Source organism: Danio rerio, chromosome 12 (assembly GCF_052040795.2).
Source record: "Danio rerio strain M-AB ecotype USA chromosome 12, GRCz13ab, whole genome shotgun sequence".
NCBI classification, from domain to species: domain Eukaryota; kingdom Metazoa; phylum Chordata; class Actinopteri; order Cypriniformes; family Danionidae; genus Danio; species Danio rerio.
Genome location: NC_141032.1, coordinates 20,782,680 through 20,798,460, shown reverse-complemented (window position 1 = coordinate 20,798,460; position 15,781 = coordinate 20,782,680). Strand labels below are relative to the sequence as shown.

General features: G+C 37.9%; 1 protein-coding gene across 7 annotated transcripts in view; it reads left to right on the top strand.

Moving 5' to 3' along the window:
* Nucleotides 1-893: 893 nt before the first annotated feature.
* The window catches only part of tex2l (testis expressed 2, like), a 48,979-nt gene continuing 34,091 nt past the window's right edge, over nucleotides 894-15,781 (top strand). For 4 of the 7 annotated variants that reach the window (XM_087276128.1, XM_087276126.1, XM_087276127.1 and 1 more), the window contains exons 1-5: nucleotides 894-1,170; nucleotides 6,146-7,438; nucleotides 10,510-10,710; nucleotides 10,871-11,138; nucleotides 13,902-14,134. In XM_087276128.1, the coding sequence (XP_087132254.1) occupies nucleotides 6,155-7,438; nucleotides 10,510-10,710; nucleotides 10,871-11,138; nucleotides 13,902-14,134 (1,986 nt within the window). In that variant the 5' untranslated portion in view covers nucleotides 894-1,170; nucleotides 6,146-6,154. The remainder of the gene's footprint in view (nucleotides 1,171-6,145; nucleotides 7,439-10,509; nucleotides 10,711-10,870; nucleotides 11,139-13,901; nucleotides 14,135-15,781) is intronic. The other 3 variants (XM_087276131.1, XM_087276130.1, XM_087276132.1) reach the window with 1 other exon arrangement.

Genomic DNA, 15,781 nt, shown 5'->3' with positions numbered 1-15,781 from the left:
CCAGCCGGGGCTCAAACCAGCAATCCTTTTGCTGTGAGGCGATCGTGCTACCCTCTGCACCACCATGACACTCTGAATTCAAGTTCATTCATTCATTAATTTTCGTTTCCGCTTAGTCCCTTTATAAATCTGTGGTCGCCACAACGAATGAACCACTAACTTATCCAGCATATTTTTCACACTGTGGATGCCCTTCTTTTAAACCATCTCTGAGAAACAACCAGACACACTTCTTCACTACGGTCAATTTAGCTTACCCAATTCACCTGTACCACCTGTCTTAGTGGAGGAAACCGGAGCACCTGGTGGAAACCCACGCGAACACGGGGAGAACATGCAAACTCCACACAGAAATGCCAACTGACCCATCCGGGGCTTGAACCAGCGATCTACTTGATGTGAGGCGACCGTGCTACCCAATGCACCACCATGACACCCTGAATTTAAGTTAAGATTTTAAAAAAAAGCTATAATAACAAAATAAAATTACCTAATGAAAGAGTAGTCCAGTATTTATAAAGAATAGTTCCCTTCTTTATTTGAATTATACATTTTAGGCTATAAAGTAAATATAAACATTATTGTGAAACTGACTGCAGTGCATACGTGGTCACTGTCACACATTTAGGGCATTAAGGTCAGATGTGGTGTGATTCGGGGTCATTGGCATTTTCTGTTTTGTGTTTATAAGCGTGTGGATGGGGCACAGTTTTTTTTTTTTTTTAAATCGGGATTAAAGTGGACTCCTGCCATGTTTCCTATAATCAGATTGAGGAGCTGCTGTTCGCAAAATCACATCTGGATGGAGCCTATGAGGGGGAGGAGCTAGTTTCTATGGGGATTCACAGCTTCACACAGGGCGATGTAGCCGCCTGCATAAGTGTAGTGATGATAATTCAAAACTCCGGAGGATCTGCGCGCTGGAGCACAGTTCAAATCTGCACAGCCTCGCGGCTATGATGAACGACAGAAGCGCACATATCGCTCTTTAACTGAGGCTTATATCACAAAGTCTGATGGCAAACAGTGTGCAGACTAATGATTCATGTAAGGTATTTTAAGCAAAAGTGTCATCTGTCTCCACTTTGGAATGATTCACGGAACAAAGATTCAGTGTTTACTTACAGGACGCAAAAGCTGATCTCCATCAGGCGATGGTGCAGAAACTGGGTGAGTTTATTCTTTTAAAATCATCTTGCTCTGTCCCACATAAGATAATACAATAGAAATGTACAAAAAAAAATCCCCCGAACATCACAGTGAAGTATTATACTATATTGTATACTTTATAGTGTGTAGTACTGTTATAGTACACTATAATTTAATGTATGTTATAGCATACAACTTCTTACTGAATGATACAACTGTAACTATAGTGAAGTGATAAACTGTAATAAATATAGTAGAATACTGCTTACTGTATGTAATTGTGCTGTGTTTACGACAGTAAACTGTGGTGTATTTTAATATACATAGTTGTTGAAAACAGTATTGGGTCATTTGTTTATATTACCATAGTTGTTGTATTACCACAGTAAAAATTAAATTACAACAACAGATTATTTCAAACACTTTACTATAGTATGGTTCAAAAACTAAATTGCTATAGTGCTTTTTCATGTAAAGTTACTTAAAATTATTCTATTGCTTTATTATATAATTTTAGATGCTAAACAATGAATTCAACAAAGCAACACACCATCTGCTGTGCTGAATCACCTGCTGTGTTGCTTGTTTATCGGAACGAATGAAAGTTGATCGTAATTCTAAGCATTTGTACCCATCTCTGGCACGTGCCTCTGAGAATTATTAATGAATATAATCCATCTAAAACATTTGCTTGACTTTAAATCCAGATCGTGCTGGTAATCTGGTCAGTCACATTTTTAAGTCAGATACTCTTAAGGTTACAATTTGCATTGGTGCATTAACGAATTAAATTTTAATATGCATGGCAAAATTTCCATTGTACAAAAGGTTATTAAATGTTGTTTCCTTCTTCATGGTTTTACATTGTTTGTATTATTCAAATGATTCTTTCAAGAACTGTTTGAACGGTTCTTTCTTAAAACCAAAATGAATGTTCATTCATTCATTCATTCATTCATTCATTCATTCATTCATTCATTCATTCATTCATTCATTCATTCATTCAGTTTCTTTTCAGCTTAGTCCCTTTATTAATTAGGGGTCACTACAGCGGAATGAACCATCAATTTAACCAGCATATGTTTTATGCAGCAAATGCCCTTTCAGCTGCAACCCTTCACTGAGAAACACCCATACACTCTCATTTACACATATACACTACCGACAATTTAGATTACCCAATACACCTATAGCGCATGTGTTTGTACTGTGGGGGAAACCGGAGCACCTGGAGGAAACCCACACGTACATGGGAAGAACATGCAGAAATAGAAATGCCAACTGACCCAGCCAGTGCTCGAACCTACAACCTTCTTGCTGTGAGGTGACAGCGCTATCCACTGCCCCAACACATGTTGCCTCAAAATAGATGTTTAATTTAAAAAATAAAGGTTTCTCATTGGAAGTCTTGATTCCTGAAGAACCCTTATAAAACTTTTAGGTGCATTAAAGGTTTTTCTTTTTTTGAATAAGATTTTTAGTGGTTCCACTGAAAATTGTTTAGTGATAGGATAGATTGGAATAGCCTTGGGGAGCCCAGAATGGTACTTAAATAACTAGAATTGCTAGAAATAGAAAATAACTTTAAATATAATGCAAACTTCATAAACATATTTGGATTCATCCCAGTTAGCAATTTTCCTACCGTGATGCAGTGGTGCAATCGGTAGTGCTGTCACCTCACAGCAAGAAGGTCGCTGGTTCAAGCCTCTACTGGGTCAGTTGGCGTTTCTGTGTGGAGTTTGCATGTTTTCCTTGCGTTCGCGTGGGTTTCCTTTTGGTACTCTGGTTTCCCCCACAGTCCAAAAACATGCGCTCTAGGTAAATTGAATAAGCTAAATTGGCCGTAGTGTATGTGTGTAAATGCATGAGTGTGTGCGAATGTTTCCCAGAGATGGGTTGCAGCTGGAAGGGCATCCACTGCATAAAACATATGCTGGATATGTTGGTGGTTCATTCTGCTGTGGCAACCCCAGATTAATAAAGTGACTAAGCAGAAAATGAATGAATGAATGAGCAATTTTTCCATTTACCAATAACATATTCTACACGAGCACCAGGTTCATTTTTTAATGCACTGTGAAAAAAATCTCCCTGATATTAAAGTTTAGATGTTTAAAGACTCCCTATTATGGTTTTTTGAAAAATGAAACCCCCGGCCCCGCCCACAAACACTGCAGAAAGAAAAAGAGGAAGACTGTGCTCTCAAGTGTGAGGGAAAGTTAGAGTTACTTTCTCTACCCAAAGATGAGGCTGTGAAGAGTCACTGGTTGAAGTTTATTTTTGTAAAAATACCTCAGCATTATTGCCCCAGCCTTGTGCTGTGTTCCTTTCATTTTACTGACAAGTGCTTCAGCAATCTACACATTTACAACAGAGGATTTGTCAACCGTTTGTTAAAGGAAGGATCAGAAAAGACTTTTGATGTATGGGACTTTGTCAGTGCTTGACAGGAACTTTACAGTACACAAATCATGGATAAGTTTCTTCCTCCATTTCACAAGTGTAAGTAGGCTAAGTGTGATTAAAATGGTTGCCTCCTTGTTTTCTCTACCTTGCAAATTATGTATTTAATTATGTTTGTTACTTGTAACTACGTGTGCTGTATCTGGTTAACTCTTTATATTTTCCAATTGTGTGTAAAGCCACGTTAAAAATGTGTCGCATGCCGCTTTGTTTACAGATTTAAATGCGTTTGTGAGCTCACAATCCACTGCTGTTTGTTGTTGCTATGGCCACCATCAGCTGTTCCTACATATGTGTGGTGGTTAAGTTTCAAAATAGTTAAACCTTTGCCGCTGTGTGAATTAATAATGAGTGTGTGTCATTGTTTCTACTTATGGTTAAGAATAGAGCAATATGCTGTTGTTAAACTGCATTGCTTTAATACACTTCTGCATAGGCCTCACACATACACTCTGCACTCTGACTACTTCAATATTGTTGATAAGCCGTGCTGGGCATCTCTCTATGTCTTACGCTGAACGCAGTCGCCCAATGACAACAGAATGAGTCATCGCATCGGATCAATCATCACAGATTAGCATCGCACTAAGGAGGGGTTTGGGAACAAAATAAATTTGTCAAAATAAATGCCTATTATAAGACAATAAAAGTGCTTGTTGACCTTGCATGCATATCAGCCTGTTGCTGGAGACTACCAAAACCAAAATATGACCCTTTTTAATGCATAATAGGGGCTTTCTAACAGAACTGAGTTGCTACTGGAAGAGCTCCCACTGTATAAACATATGCTGAATAAGTTGGCAGTTCATTCCACTGTTGCAACCCTTGATGAATAAAAGGACTAAGTCAAAAGAAAATGAATGAATAAAGTTAAGACCCAAATGAATGTTTAATTCAGTGTGTTAGTGCTGTTTCATTGCAAAAAATTGTGAAATTTACCAAATTAATAGTTTTACGCCATTTTTGTCCTGTGTACTATTTATACAAACATTGCTGTTATAGTTTAGAAAAACCATATGTATGCAGGCCTTAATAAATCATTAAAATTTGATTGGAAGCAAATATTTTACTATTACTATTCCATATAGCACGATGTAATTCAGCAACCATTGTTATGACTGCAGTAATAGTTTATGGTCTGCTTGAATGGAAGCCACTAATATGGAATTATTCTATAGCAGATTGTGGTACATTATCATTTTTGAACATGTTTATACACCTATAGATTATAGATTATAGCGCATTGTTGTTTGTTGAGGAGGATTAGGTAACACATGAGAGAGATTTGACATACTGTTGTGTCTGTAGATGTGCCCTTGAACAGTCTGTTGGTTCATTATTTTATCAGTCCATTTTGAATGAGGCTGGGATTAAAGAGAGTTTGCCAGTTGCTGGAGAATTGGTGTCACAGGGTTGCATAACCACAGACCATCATCTTTAACTTACTTTTAAATGCCTTACTTGGCCTAGAAAGATAGAGAGGATCTTTGCTTTTAATTCAGCCCGTTGATTGAACTAGAAAAGACACATTTTCTCCTGACTAAGATATATAGCTACTGTAAGTCCCTCTTTGTGCTTCCCTTAATGTGCTCAGTAGTTTTTATAATGCTGCAGCCTATGTCGAAACTAATTTCAATTAATGGCCATAACAAAATGGATACTGTTCTTGTTTGGTTGTGTTTTTGTTCAACAAGAACAAAGATTGTTATGCTGAAAATGCACATTAGGCTTGCTTGTTCTTTTTTTAGAGAGCAAAAAAGAAAAGTGTTGTGTTTCAGCAAATTTGGGACCAAAATACATGCATAAATGTATTCCTAAAATGAAACCATTTAAAATGATCATTCTAGCACTATTGACTATTGATATAGCACTTGACTGTGATTGGTTAGCCACTGCATATTAGATCTATTCTCGATAACAAATAGCAGAAATTTATGTCAATGTTGTACAATTTTTTTTCTGGGGACTTGTGTACAATTACAAACAGTTATCAGGACATATGGGTCAACTTTTTTATACAAATAGAGTGGCTTGCATCTTCCATCTAGATATTAATTATATTGACAATGAATGACCTCAGTATTGATATTGATTGGTAAATCTTTAAAATAATGGTCCATTGTATTTACTAACATGAACAAAATATGAGCAATCCTGTTCAGCATATATTAAGCATAGTTTAGCATTTACTAATGCCTTATTAAAATCCAAAGTCAACATTAAATAATGCATTGTGGGTTCACGTTTACTATGAATAAACAACTTTGTTTTCAATTATTAACATGAATGATGCATGAATAATGTAATAAATTGATGAGAATCGTTGAGAACCACTACTATGAAGACTGTCTTCATTGTGGCACAAAAGTGATCCAATCAATTTTCTGTCCAAAACGAACACTGTCAATGAAACATCTCCATCTAAGTCATAATGCATTGCTTGTACACATATCTCGAAGACAAAATAGTTTAATTTACTTTTTTTTTTTTTTTTTTGCTGACTCAAAGATATTGTTCTTCTGCTTTGCAGAGATAAATCATGGCAGGGACGACAGGGAATGAAGAATCCCACAAATTGGCCTGTGGATCCCAGAGGCCGGGTCTACAACTGCAGCAGGACACAGACCAGAGAGGCATAGTAATTCAACTGACGGACACTGAAGGTGAATGGGACAATCTTGATGACAACGACCTCATATTCACTTTGGACTGTGATGGCAAAAAGTCACTAAGCTCCATCCGGAGCCAAAGACCATGTTCAGTCGACATTCAGACAGAATGGGGTACCAGCTCATCAGCATTTAACGTTCCACTTTCTCCATCTTCACCAGGCTCCTTGGGAAACTCTTTCCCCAAAGGATCTGCCTTCCTCTCTCCCACTCATCGGCCCTTGAGCAGCTTGGTGAAGTCACTGTCTACAGAGATAGAGCTGAAAGAGTCTTCTCTGAAGCCCAAGCCACTCATCAGTCTCGTAAAGTCCATTTCCACTGAGCTTTCTCGCAGCGAGCCGGAAGTGTCTCAATCCAGATCTGATTCCAAGCTCAATCTGCATTTATGGGCGCAGTTCACACAGCCCAAAAGCCGCAATGGAGACTCACGTACTGCACCTCCAACTCCAGTCAACCTATCCCCGACCGAAACCAAAGCCAGCTTCTTTAAAATGGAGTTGGAGGACACCCGACGCAAGCTCTCGGAGGCCATGCAGGAGCCTCTGAGCATGTTCAGTAAGATTATGCGTGAGGACAGTGTTGGAAGCCCCAAGCACCAGAGGAGCACGGGATCAGTGGACTCACCAAGCTACAAAGGCTTGGGAATTGGGAAATCAAACACTGATTTGACTGCATCTGAATCTCCTAAAAGTGTTAGGAAAGCAGACAATGAGTTTCTACCAGAGTGCAACTGGCCTGTTAGGCATCGCAAACGATGTATGCAGAAATCTTCACTTTCTTATGACTACCATAGCAGACAGGTAGACGCTGGGAATGTATTTGAGTCCAGAACTCATGCAAGTTTTTGCACAAATATGGATAGAAATGATCAAGATGGTTTGGCAGAGGATGGTATGGAGCGGTGCTCTTCAGCAGTCCCGGGAGTGGGTCTCTTCTTCGTAGCAGTTCTGTCATATTGCTACCTTATCTTACCTTTGTCAGCCTATTGGTCTGGCCTGTTCCTTGGTTTAGTGTTCGGATTGATGTTGGGACTTGTGTTGATTCATTGGGGATCCATCAGACCACTGTCCACCAGTAAACAGCACAGACTACATGGGACCACCTGTGACAACATTCTCTCTGAATCCTTACAAAGCAATCCATTTCCTCTTAAGGTGAGTGAGATGCATCTAAAGAGGACCTATTATGCAAAAATCACTTTTAAAAGGGGGTTAAGCACTGTTTGTGGCAAAAGTGTAAATATAACCTTTAACCACACTTCATTAAAACAGTTTACAGAAACACTTTGATTGACATTCTCCCTTTGATTGTGTCATCGGAGGGGAAATTTCCGATCATTAGTGACAATCTCTACTTCATTAGCAAAGACAGCCCTGAGTTAGCAGCCAACCACCATTAGAGTTTTTGCGCTCATTTTGAAGAAGTAGCTCTATATATATTTCTAGCGATTACAAATTATGTAGCCAGAAGTACATAGGGCTGCATTTCATCTTTAAAACGAACTCTATGGGAAGGTACTGTATGATGCCATTCCTTTTTGCGCGTACCAGCTAACTGCTTAACTCTGTATGGACTGCTTTCCCGCTGTTAGTAGTTTGTCCTGTAGCTCGCCATGTACGTTGGTGAACTTGAGATGCAGAGAGGAGTTGACCACAACAACAAAGTTCAAGCCCAGCAAAAATGGTTTCAGAAAGCAGGTAACACAAAAGCAGGTGAGAATGTGGTAAATCTGAAAGTGGGATAAAATCAGGCTAGAGTTTTTTTATTTTTTTATCTGGATAGCTTTTTAAAACTGTCGGGGGAAGTGGGTGCTTTTAAAAACATTATTGGTTGGGTTTAGGGAAGGGGGAGGATGTGTCAGTCGATCGGTCAGTCACAGTCAGTCAGTCAGTCAGTCAACAGTGGCCTCCGGTGGATTTACATGAGAACAACAGGCACAAGTGGCACTTGCGAGAGAAATGTGAGAACTGAAAAAAGTGTACACAGTGGTCTCTGGTGGATTCGCAAAAACAAAAACAGCTCCTGGGGCATATTTGGCGCTCTCCAGAACTATATAAATATAGCAGTATGCTTTCAGACTGAGCCTGGGTTGCGTTTTTGCGATTATGTCAGCAACGAAGATAATGTCACCAACCAAGAAGAATTATAAATGTATAAATGGGGAGGTTTAGGATGCGCAAATGAACACTGTAGTCCTCAAAAAAGAACCCTCTTCTGAGCCATTTCTTAAGTTTTCATTTTTTCTCAGAGATAACATAAGTCCTGTTTTGAATCTGCTGCTATGCTAATGCAGAGGCATTTGTAGCTTTGCTCTCTATTAAAAAGAGGGCTGTGAGCACAGTCTCATTTAAATTTAAAAGTTACAGTCACCAACACCATTTAGGTCAAAGCCTAAAAAAGGGTGGTTTCGAAGAGTTATAAAAATGTTTATGCGGTATTTTGAGCTGAATGTTCACACCAGAGAACCAGAACACCAGAGACTTATGTTATATCTTGTAAAAAAAACTGTATAATAGGCCCCTGTTTTTTTTTGTCAATATTTTGTTTGCTTTGTTAGAAATTTATTAGGCTCTGTACTTTAAATAAAAATGTGTATACATTAATAATATATCTTTCCATTATACCTTTTGACATACACTCACCAGACACTTTATTGGATACACCTGTCACACTGCTTGTGAACACAAATTTCTAATCAGCCAATCACATTGCAGCAACTCAATGCATTTAGGCACATAGACATGGACAAGATGATCTGCTGCAGTTCAAACTGAGCATCAGAATTGTGAAGAAAGGTGATTTAAGTCACTTTGAATGTTGCATGGTTGTTGGTTTAAGACAAGCTGGTCTGAGTATTTCAGAAACTGCTGATCTACATGAATTTTTACGTACAACCATCTAGGGTTTACAGAGAATGGTCAGGAAAAGAGAAAATATCCAGCGGTTGGCGTGGGTGGGTGGGTGTTGCGCGCGAACTGAAGAGCAGGCGTTGGGGGCGGGGGTGTTGTCGTGGGGGCACTTCAGATGATTTTGGAAGGGCACTTTCTATCCAAGACTATAAGGGGCATGTGCACTGCACAGGATTAGCCCTATGTGTGCACGTGCCTGCTACTTAGTGTTTCCTCTAGGATTTTTTCCAGCTGTGGCGGCAGGCCTTTTTTTTTTTACACAGATCTACCAACTACCTGTGGCATTATTTCAATGACAAATGTCGTGAACGCAGTATTAGAAGTCGAGATCATATTTATGTAATGGCCTACGAGCATGCCGATCTCCTTGCTTGCACACCGATTTCTTCTGCTCAGGCACAAAACTACTTGCACGCCCTTCAAATATAAGCCGCTTCAAGAACATGCAGATCTTCTTGTGCGCTCTCAAATAAACACTGCTGAAGTGCAATTTAGTGCGTTTATGTAACGAGAATGTCTTTAGCATTTATTAGATTTGCTAGGAATATTTATGAATGTCTCTAATAGACCTACAGAGCAACATTAATGCATCCTGAAGTAAAGTGAACCGGCTATATGTTGTGTTTGCTTGCCTCATGCATCACACACCTGTCTGTCAGTCAGTCAGCACGTCACCTTTAAGGGTTAAACAAATGAGCCACTACTACGGTTACAGAAAAGTTCTCGCTGTTACAATTCACTTACCCTTTAACAAGTTTTTGTGCAATTATTATTACCCGCTAATAAAAAAATAAAAATTTTTGAATGAGAAGCTATAATGTAGCGATGGCGGGATGAATTTTGGCGTGGTGCCCTGCCATGGAAGAATGAATGTAGCGGAAACCATGCCTACTTTATCAAAACCAGCACTTTCTAGTAATAAAACATCCATTGAAATTTTAAAAATAAAGTTAAATCCCAAAACAGCATCAGCATCACAGGTAACAACAGCCTTGCAGACTGCTTTTAAGCTATTTCTTGGACTTTAATGTGTCAAAGCTAATGTCCTCTGGCAATCAGTTAAAAAAAGAAACACTGCAATAAATTTCACAAAATAAACATTAAACATCTTGCTTTTCTCTAAAGACCGAGCAAAGCCCTCATTGCCACTCTGTTCTTTGATTAATTCTGTGCTTCAGGAATAACATACACCCACTGCATGTCACATCCAGCTAGAGCTTTTATCCTGATGTCCCACTTTTTCAATTTTATGCCTGTGTGGTAAAACTTTATGGTGAAATACTGTGATTTAAGAGGAGACTGTTTCTGCATTTCAGGGCTGGATGAATGAAATGTACACGTATGATCCAGAGACCTACCAGCCGTCTCTCATGCATTCTGTACATGCCACTTTGGACGGACCCTGTTTGCGACTTGACTACCCACGTAACAACATTCCCCGCTGGGCTACCTTGGATGAGCCCTGCTACGAAAAGCATTTCATCCACTCACGGATATTTCGACTCACTGGAAGCAAGGTTGGCATACCATTGATTTCTGCCACTTAGTTAAAAGTGGTGCATTGCTCTTTAATGGCAGAACAAAACAGTTTTTTTTTTCTCTAAACCCAAATAGCTGTGTGGCAGAATGCTCTGTAGATGCCGTGTAATTCTAATGAAGCTGTTGCCTTGGTAACAGGTATTTCTTCTGCCACTGGCTTTGGCACACAAGAGAGTGTGGAACAGGAAGTATCCGATCTGCATAAGTTTGGCTGACGGAGAAAGAGCTTTGGAGGAAGGCGAGATGGTAGAGGTGCAGAAAGCTGAGAAACCTGCAACTAATGTTTCCCATCCTGTCACACTCTACTTGTTTGGTCGAACAGGACGAGAGAAGGAAGAATGGTTCCATCGACTGTTTTCTGTGTCCATCCAGAATGAAGAGGACCATTATGAATCTACATTTGGTGGTAAAGTTGCAATCAGTTTTGACTCAAAGTCAAAGACTTATAAGGGTCCTTGGTTATGATTTCACTTTATTTTTCACTTTCATATGTATGTAGAATTGTTTAAGCATTGACTACATCTGCAAAGTTACAGCTCTCAGGGTTCAAGTCAAAGGGAGATACTTCCTTTTATACAACAGCTCTTTCTGGTTCTCGAATCTGTTTGGCTGATAGCCGTGCAATATTCTGCAATATCAGAACCCGTACAGCCTCCTCACCCCTCTGTATTACTCCGCCCTCATAGAGTGACAGCAGATCAATGAACTCACTACAGTTTGACAAATATTGCAGCTGTTGGACAACATAATGTACTTTGAGGCTGTTTTAGGTGAAAATGTAGTTGTTTAGATTACAACTATGCAGTTTATTTATAATGTAGTGCCTATTTTATGTATTCATAATTTCTGAGATACAGCGGGTCGGCATCCATCAGCCTGTCATTGAGCAATTCATGGACAGTTAACGTTATTCATCCACAAGATGCTGACAGAGACCGCATAATAATAATAGTAATTGTGGTGTATTGAGTGTGAGATGGGACTCACATATCAGGAACCTATGTGTTTTGTGTTTTGGTTGGCCATATGTTTGTTTCTAATGAGTCTCCTGTTTTCTTTACTGCAGACTAGTTCAGTAAAAAGAAATAAGGAAGAAATGTCAGCATGTGTTTATCTTTTTTCCTTATCGCAAACACAACAGTAATCTGGTAGTGTTTGCGCTGCTTTGGCTTTTTCGGGGTTAATTTTTATGATCTCCTAATTGCAACAGAGAAATACTGGGAAATCTCTCTAGACTGATGGCATTTCATGTCGTTCAGCCTTAAAATCTTAATGTCAGCAAAATCACCTGTTTTGTCATGTTTAGATATTACGCTAGAAAATCCTTCAAATTCTAGCTCTAAAGTGACGTTGGTGAATTAGTAATGGTTTCTGCTGTTCTGACATCAGCTGCGGATATGAATGAATGGCGTAAGAAAGTAGTTCCTCATACAAAAGGACTTTAGATTCTACATGTTTGATTTTCTTCTTTATTTACACAATTATGCCGTTGAACTGTTGTATAAATGCAATATCACTCTCATAGCAATGCAATATGGCCGTATATCATCCCACTGGTGGGACACTAAGGCACTTACACAGTGCTATGAGTGAAATATTGCTTATTTACAGAATTTAAAATTTAAGGCTGGTTGAAATTATAATTAATTATTTTGTTGATTTGTGACATCACAAAGCCTCAAATGTACATAAACAATGCCTCTAGGCATGCTGTTTTCTTCAGCTTAAACTATAATAGTGAATCAGAACACACTGCCCAACTGAACAGTCAGAGCTCACTACATGTTTCTGAGGGAGGGGTTTCACAGAACTAGTCAACAGACAAAGTGGTGCAGAAAATAGGTAAAATATGTGAAAAATAATGTGATTTCCTTGAAAATGGAGCATGATGTTACATTGCACCCTTTAAACACAATCAAGACTTCAAAAATAGATGATCAACCACCCCTTTATATTCGACCTGTCATACTTTTCCATTTAGGCCTTTCATGTACTGTATGATTTAAATATAAATCTGACAATGTATTTCATAAGAAAGTGTCTGCAGTCTGCTTTCTGCTCAAATCTATGTAGATTTGTTACAGATTTACATAAACAAGCCTATGGCCTTCATTGGGAGCCTATGAATAATGGCTCGTTTGATCTTCAGACACTGTAGTTGTGGCTGAGGCCTAGAAGAAACACCTGACCATCTGACTACATCTGACCAATTAGAACAGAGCAGACTTCTGTAAAGGAGGGTTTTAGCGAAACCAGATCTATGAACAAACCATTTTAAACACTTTGCAAAAAGAGGTGATACTGACAAAATGAAAGTGTTTTCTGACATTGAATGTATGCAAACCTATTTTAGTTGGCCTTGAAAAGAAAGCTAGAAACATCAAAATAGCCAACATTGGCTTATTCTGAAAATGAAGCCCTATATGCAGTTCAGGACATTGTGAATTATGTATAGCCACAAGTACGTATGGCTGCATTTTGTCTTTAAAATGAACACAATGAGGCGAAATGAGGCTGTTTCTTTGCGCGCTTACCAGCTTTACTGCTGTTACTGTTTTGTCCGGTTAGCTCACCATGTATGTTGGCAGACTTGAGACAGAGAGGAGTTGACCTCGATGACAGTGTTCGAGTCTGATGGAAAACAATAACTGCAAGAAAAAAAACAAAAAAAAAAAACCTTCTGTAGCTCCTGGGACGTATTTAGCGTTCTCCAGAAATGTATATAGCAGTACATTTTCAAAATGAGCCTGAGTTAAAAAAAGCACAAATTGTCAATTAAAATATAATTAATGGCAGAATATTTAGTGGTTTTTGCATGTGCTTTTTAAAATGTATTTTATTAATTTTTTTCACTTTTGATAAATTACAATTTATGATTTTATATAAATATTTGTGTTCCTCTTCATTAAGAATGGTATAGTTTCATTTAGGAATAACTTCAGATTAATTTATTTGAGAGTCATGGCAACACTTATTTAATCTATCAATAATGTTGATACATTTTTAATAAACAAGCCACATCATACAAAAACAAAAGTTTCCATTAATGAATAATTATGATTTAACAAAGTAAGGAGCTGTGTTTTTTTTTTTTAAATTTTTTTACAGAAGTTGCTTTTATTCCATAAAATCATAAACTAATATTCTAATCATTGCTTTTTCTCTGCAGATAAATTTGTGTCACACGAGGAGAACCTTATCAGTCAGTCCCATAGTGGTGAAGGCTCAGTTAAGGACAGTAGTGAAGATGTGTTTCACAGTGATCCGCTTGGAAGGGTAAAGGAGAACACTGTTCCAGACTACAGCTCTTACATGACCAGTCTGATGTTCTCAGCACATGCCAGTCCTCCTCAAAGCCCCAGCCAGAGCAGCACACAGGGCAGCCCTACTGAAAAAGAGCAGGTGAGCAGCACACAATGCAGCTTTATGTGTCACTGGGCAAACTGTGTCATCCCTTTAAAGGAACACTCCACCATTTTTGGAAAAAGGCTTATTTTACAAGCTGCCTAGAGTAAAACAGTTTTGTTAAACCATTTTTCAATCCATTTAGCAGGTCTGACGAGGAAACGTTTAGCTTTGCTTAGCATAAATCTATAAATCAAATTAGACCATTAGCATTTCACGTTAAAATCTTGCTTCAAAATTATCAAGATATTTTAGTAATTTTACTATTAAAAGCTTGACTCTTCTGTAGTTGCATTGTGTACATAAACAGTTTTTTTTTCAGTGTAATGCATTGCTATATGTATAAAAAACTAAATAATTTATTTTATATAATGTTTTATATCAGTGGTCTCAAATTCAATTCCTGGATGGCTGCAGCTCTGCATATAGTTTAGCTCCAACCAGCTCTAACTTATACCTTTTTAATAGTCTCTAGCAGTCTTGAACACCTTGATTGGTTGGATCAGTTGTGTTTGATTAGGGTTGAAGCAAAACTGTGCAGAACTGCGGCCCTTCAGAAATCGAGTTTGAGACCTATGATTTAGAGTGTCAGACATCTCAGAGTCTTCAAAAGGGAATTACAATTATTAATAATTAATAATCAATTTATAAAATACAATTATTATAAGCTTAGATTTTGAGCATCTAATTTGACCATTTTCATTGTTGTACAAGCCTTTGACTGCCATAGTAGATCGGTACCAATGTGGTACTAATTCTCAATATTTTGTTATGCTTTCAACTGAAAAGATGTTCCCACTTTATATTACGTGACTTTTACTACTATTTACTTGCATGAAAAAAAGCACAATGTACTTAATGTGTTCATAAGTATTCCAGAACACTTCTGGTGCTCTTGAGGTGGGATACAGGCAGGGTTAAGCACAGGTTTGTTGGTATGGGTGTGTTTAAGGGTGGGTTAAGGTGTAAGGAATGGTCAACAGTTTAATTATAAATGTAATTACAGATTTTAAATACAGATGTAAGTACATGCTTTTTAATCAAGCATAAGTACAATGTAAATACATGTATTTAGACAATAAGTACACTGTAACAACTGAGCATTAACACAAATAATTGATGATTGTTTAGTGCAGATTGATGATAGTAATTTAGTAGGAACAGTATTGTTTGATTTTAGCTCTGCTTTTAATGTACTGGATCATAAATTATTGCTTGAAAAATTAAAATGTTATGAATTTACTTCTCAAACTCTGCATTGGTTTAAAAGTTATCTGAGTAGTAGGAGGCAATGTGTATTTTATAATGGAAGTTATTCGGAAGTGATTGAGTGCAATGTGGTGTGCCTCCAGGAAGTTGTTTAGGACCATTGTTATTTTCTATTCTATTTCTATTTCTAGAAATATTCTATTTCTATTTCTATCTAACTAATGATCTTCCTTAGGTTTTAAAGCATGCAAGGGCAGTTATTTATGCAGATGATACAACATTATATTTACCAGCAGCATCGATAGAAAAATTATCTGCTGATTTAGATGAGGAGTTGCAATTAGTGGTACAGTGGGTACAGAATAATAAGATGGTTTTAAATTTGACAAAAAACAAAAGTATTGTGTTTGGATCAAACTTTCAATTTAAATGTAA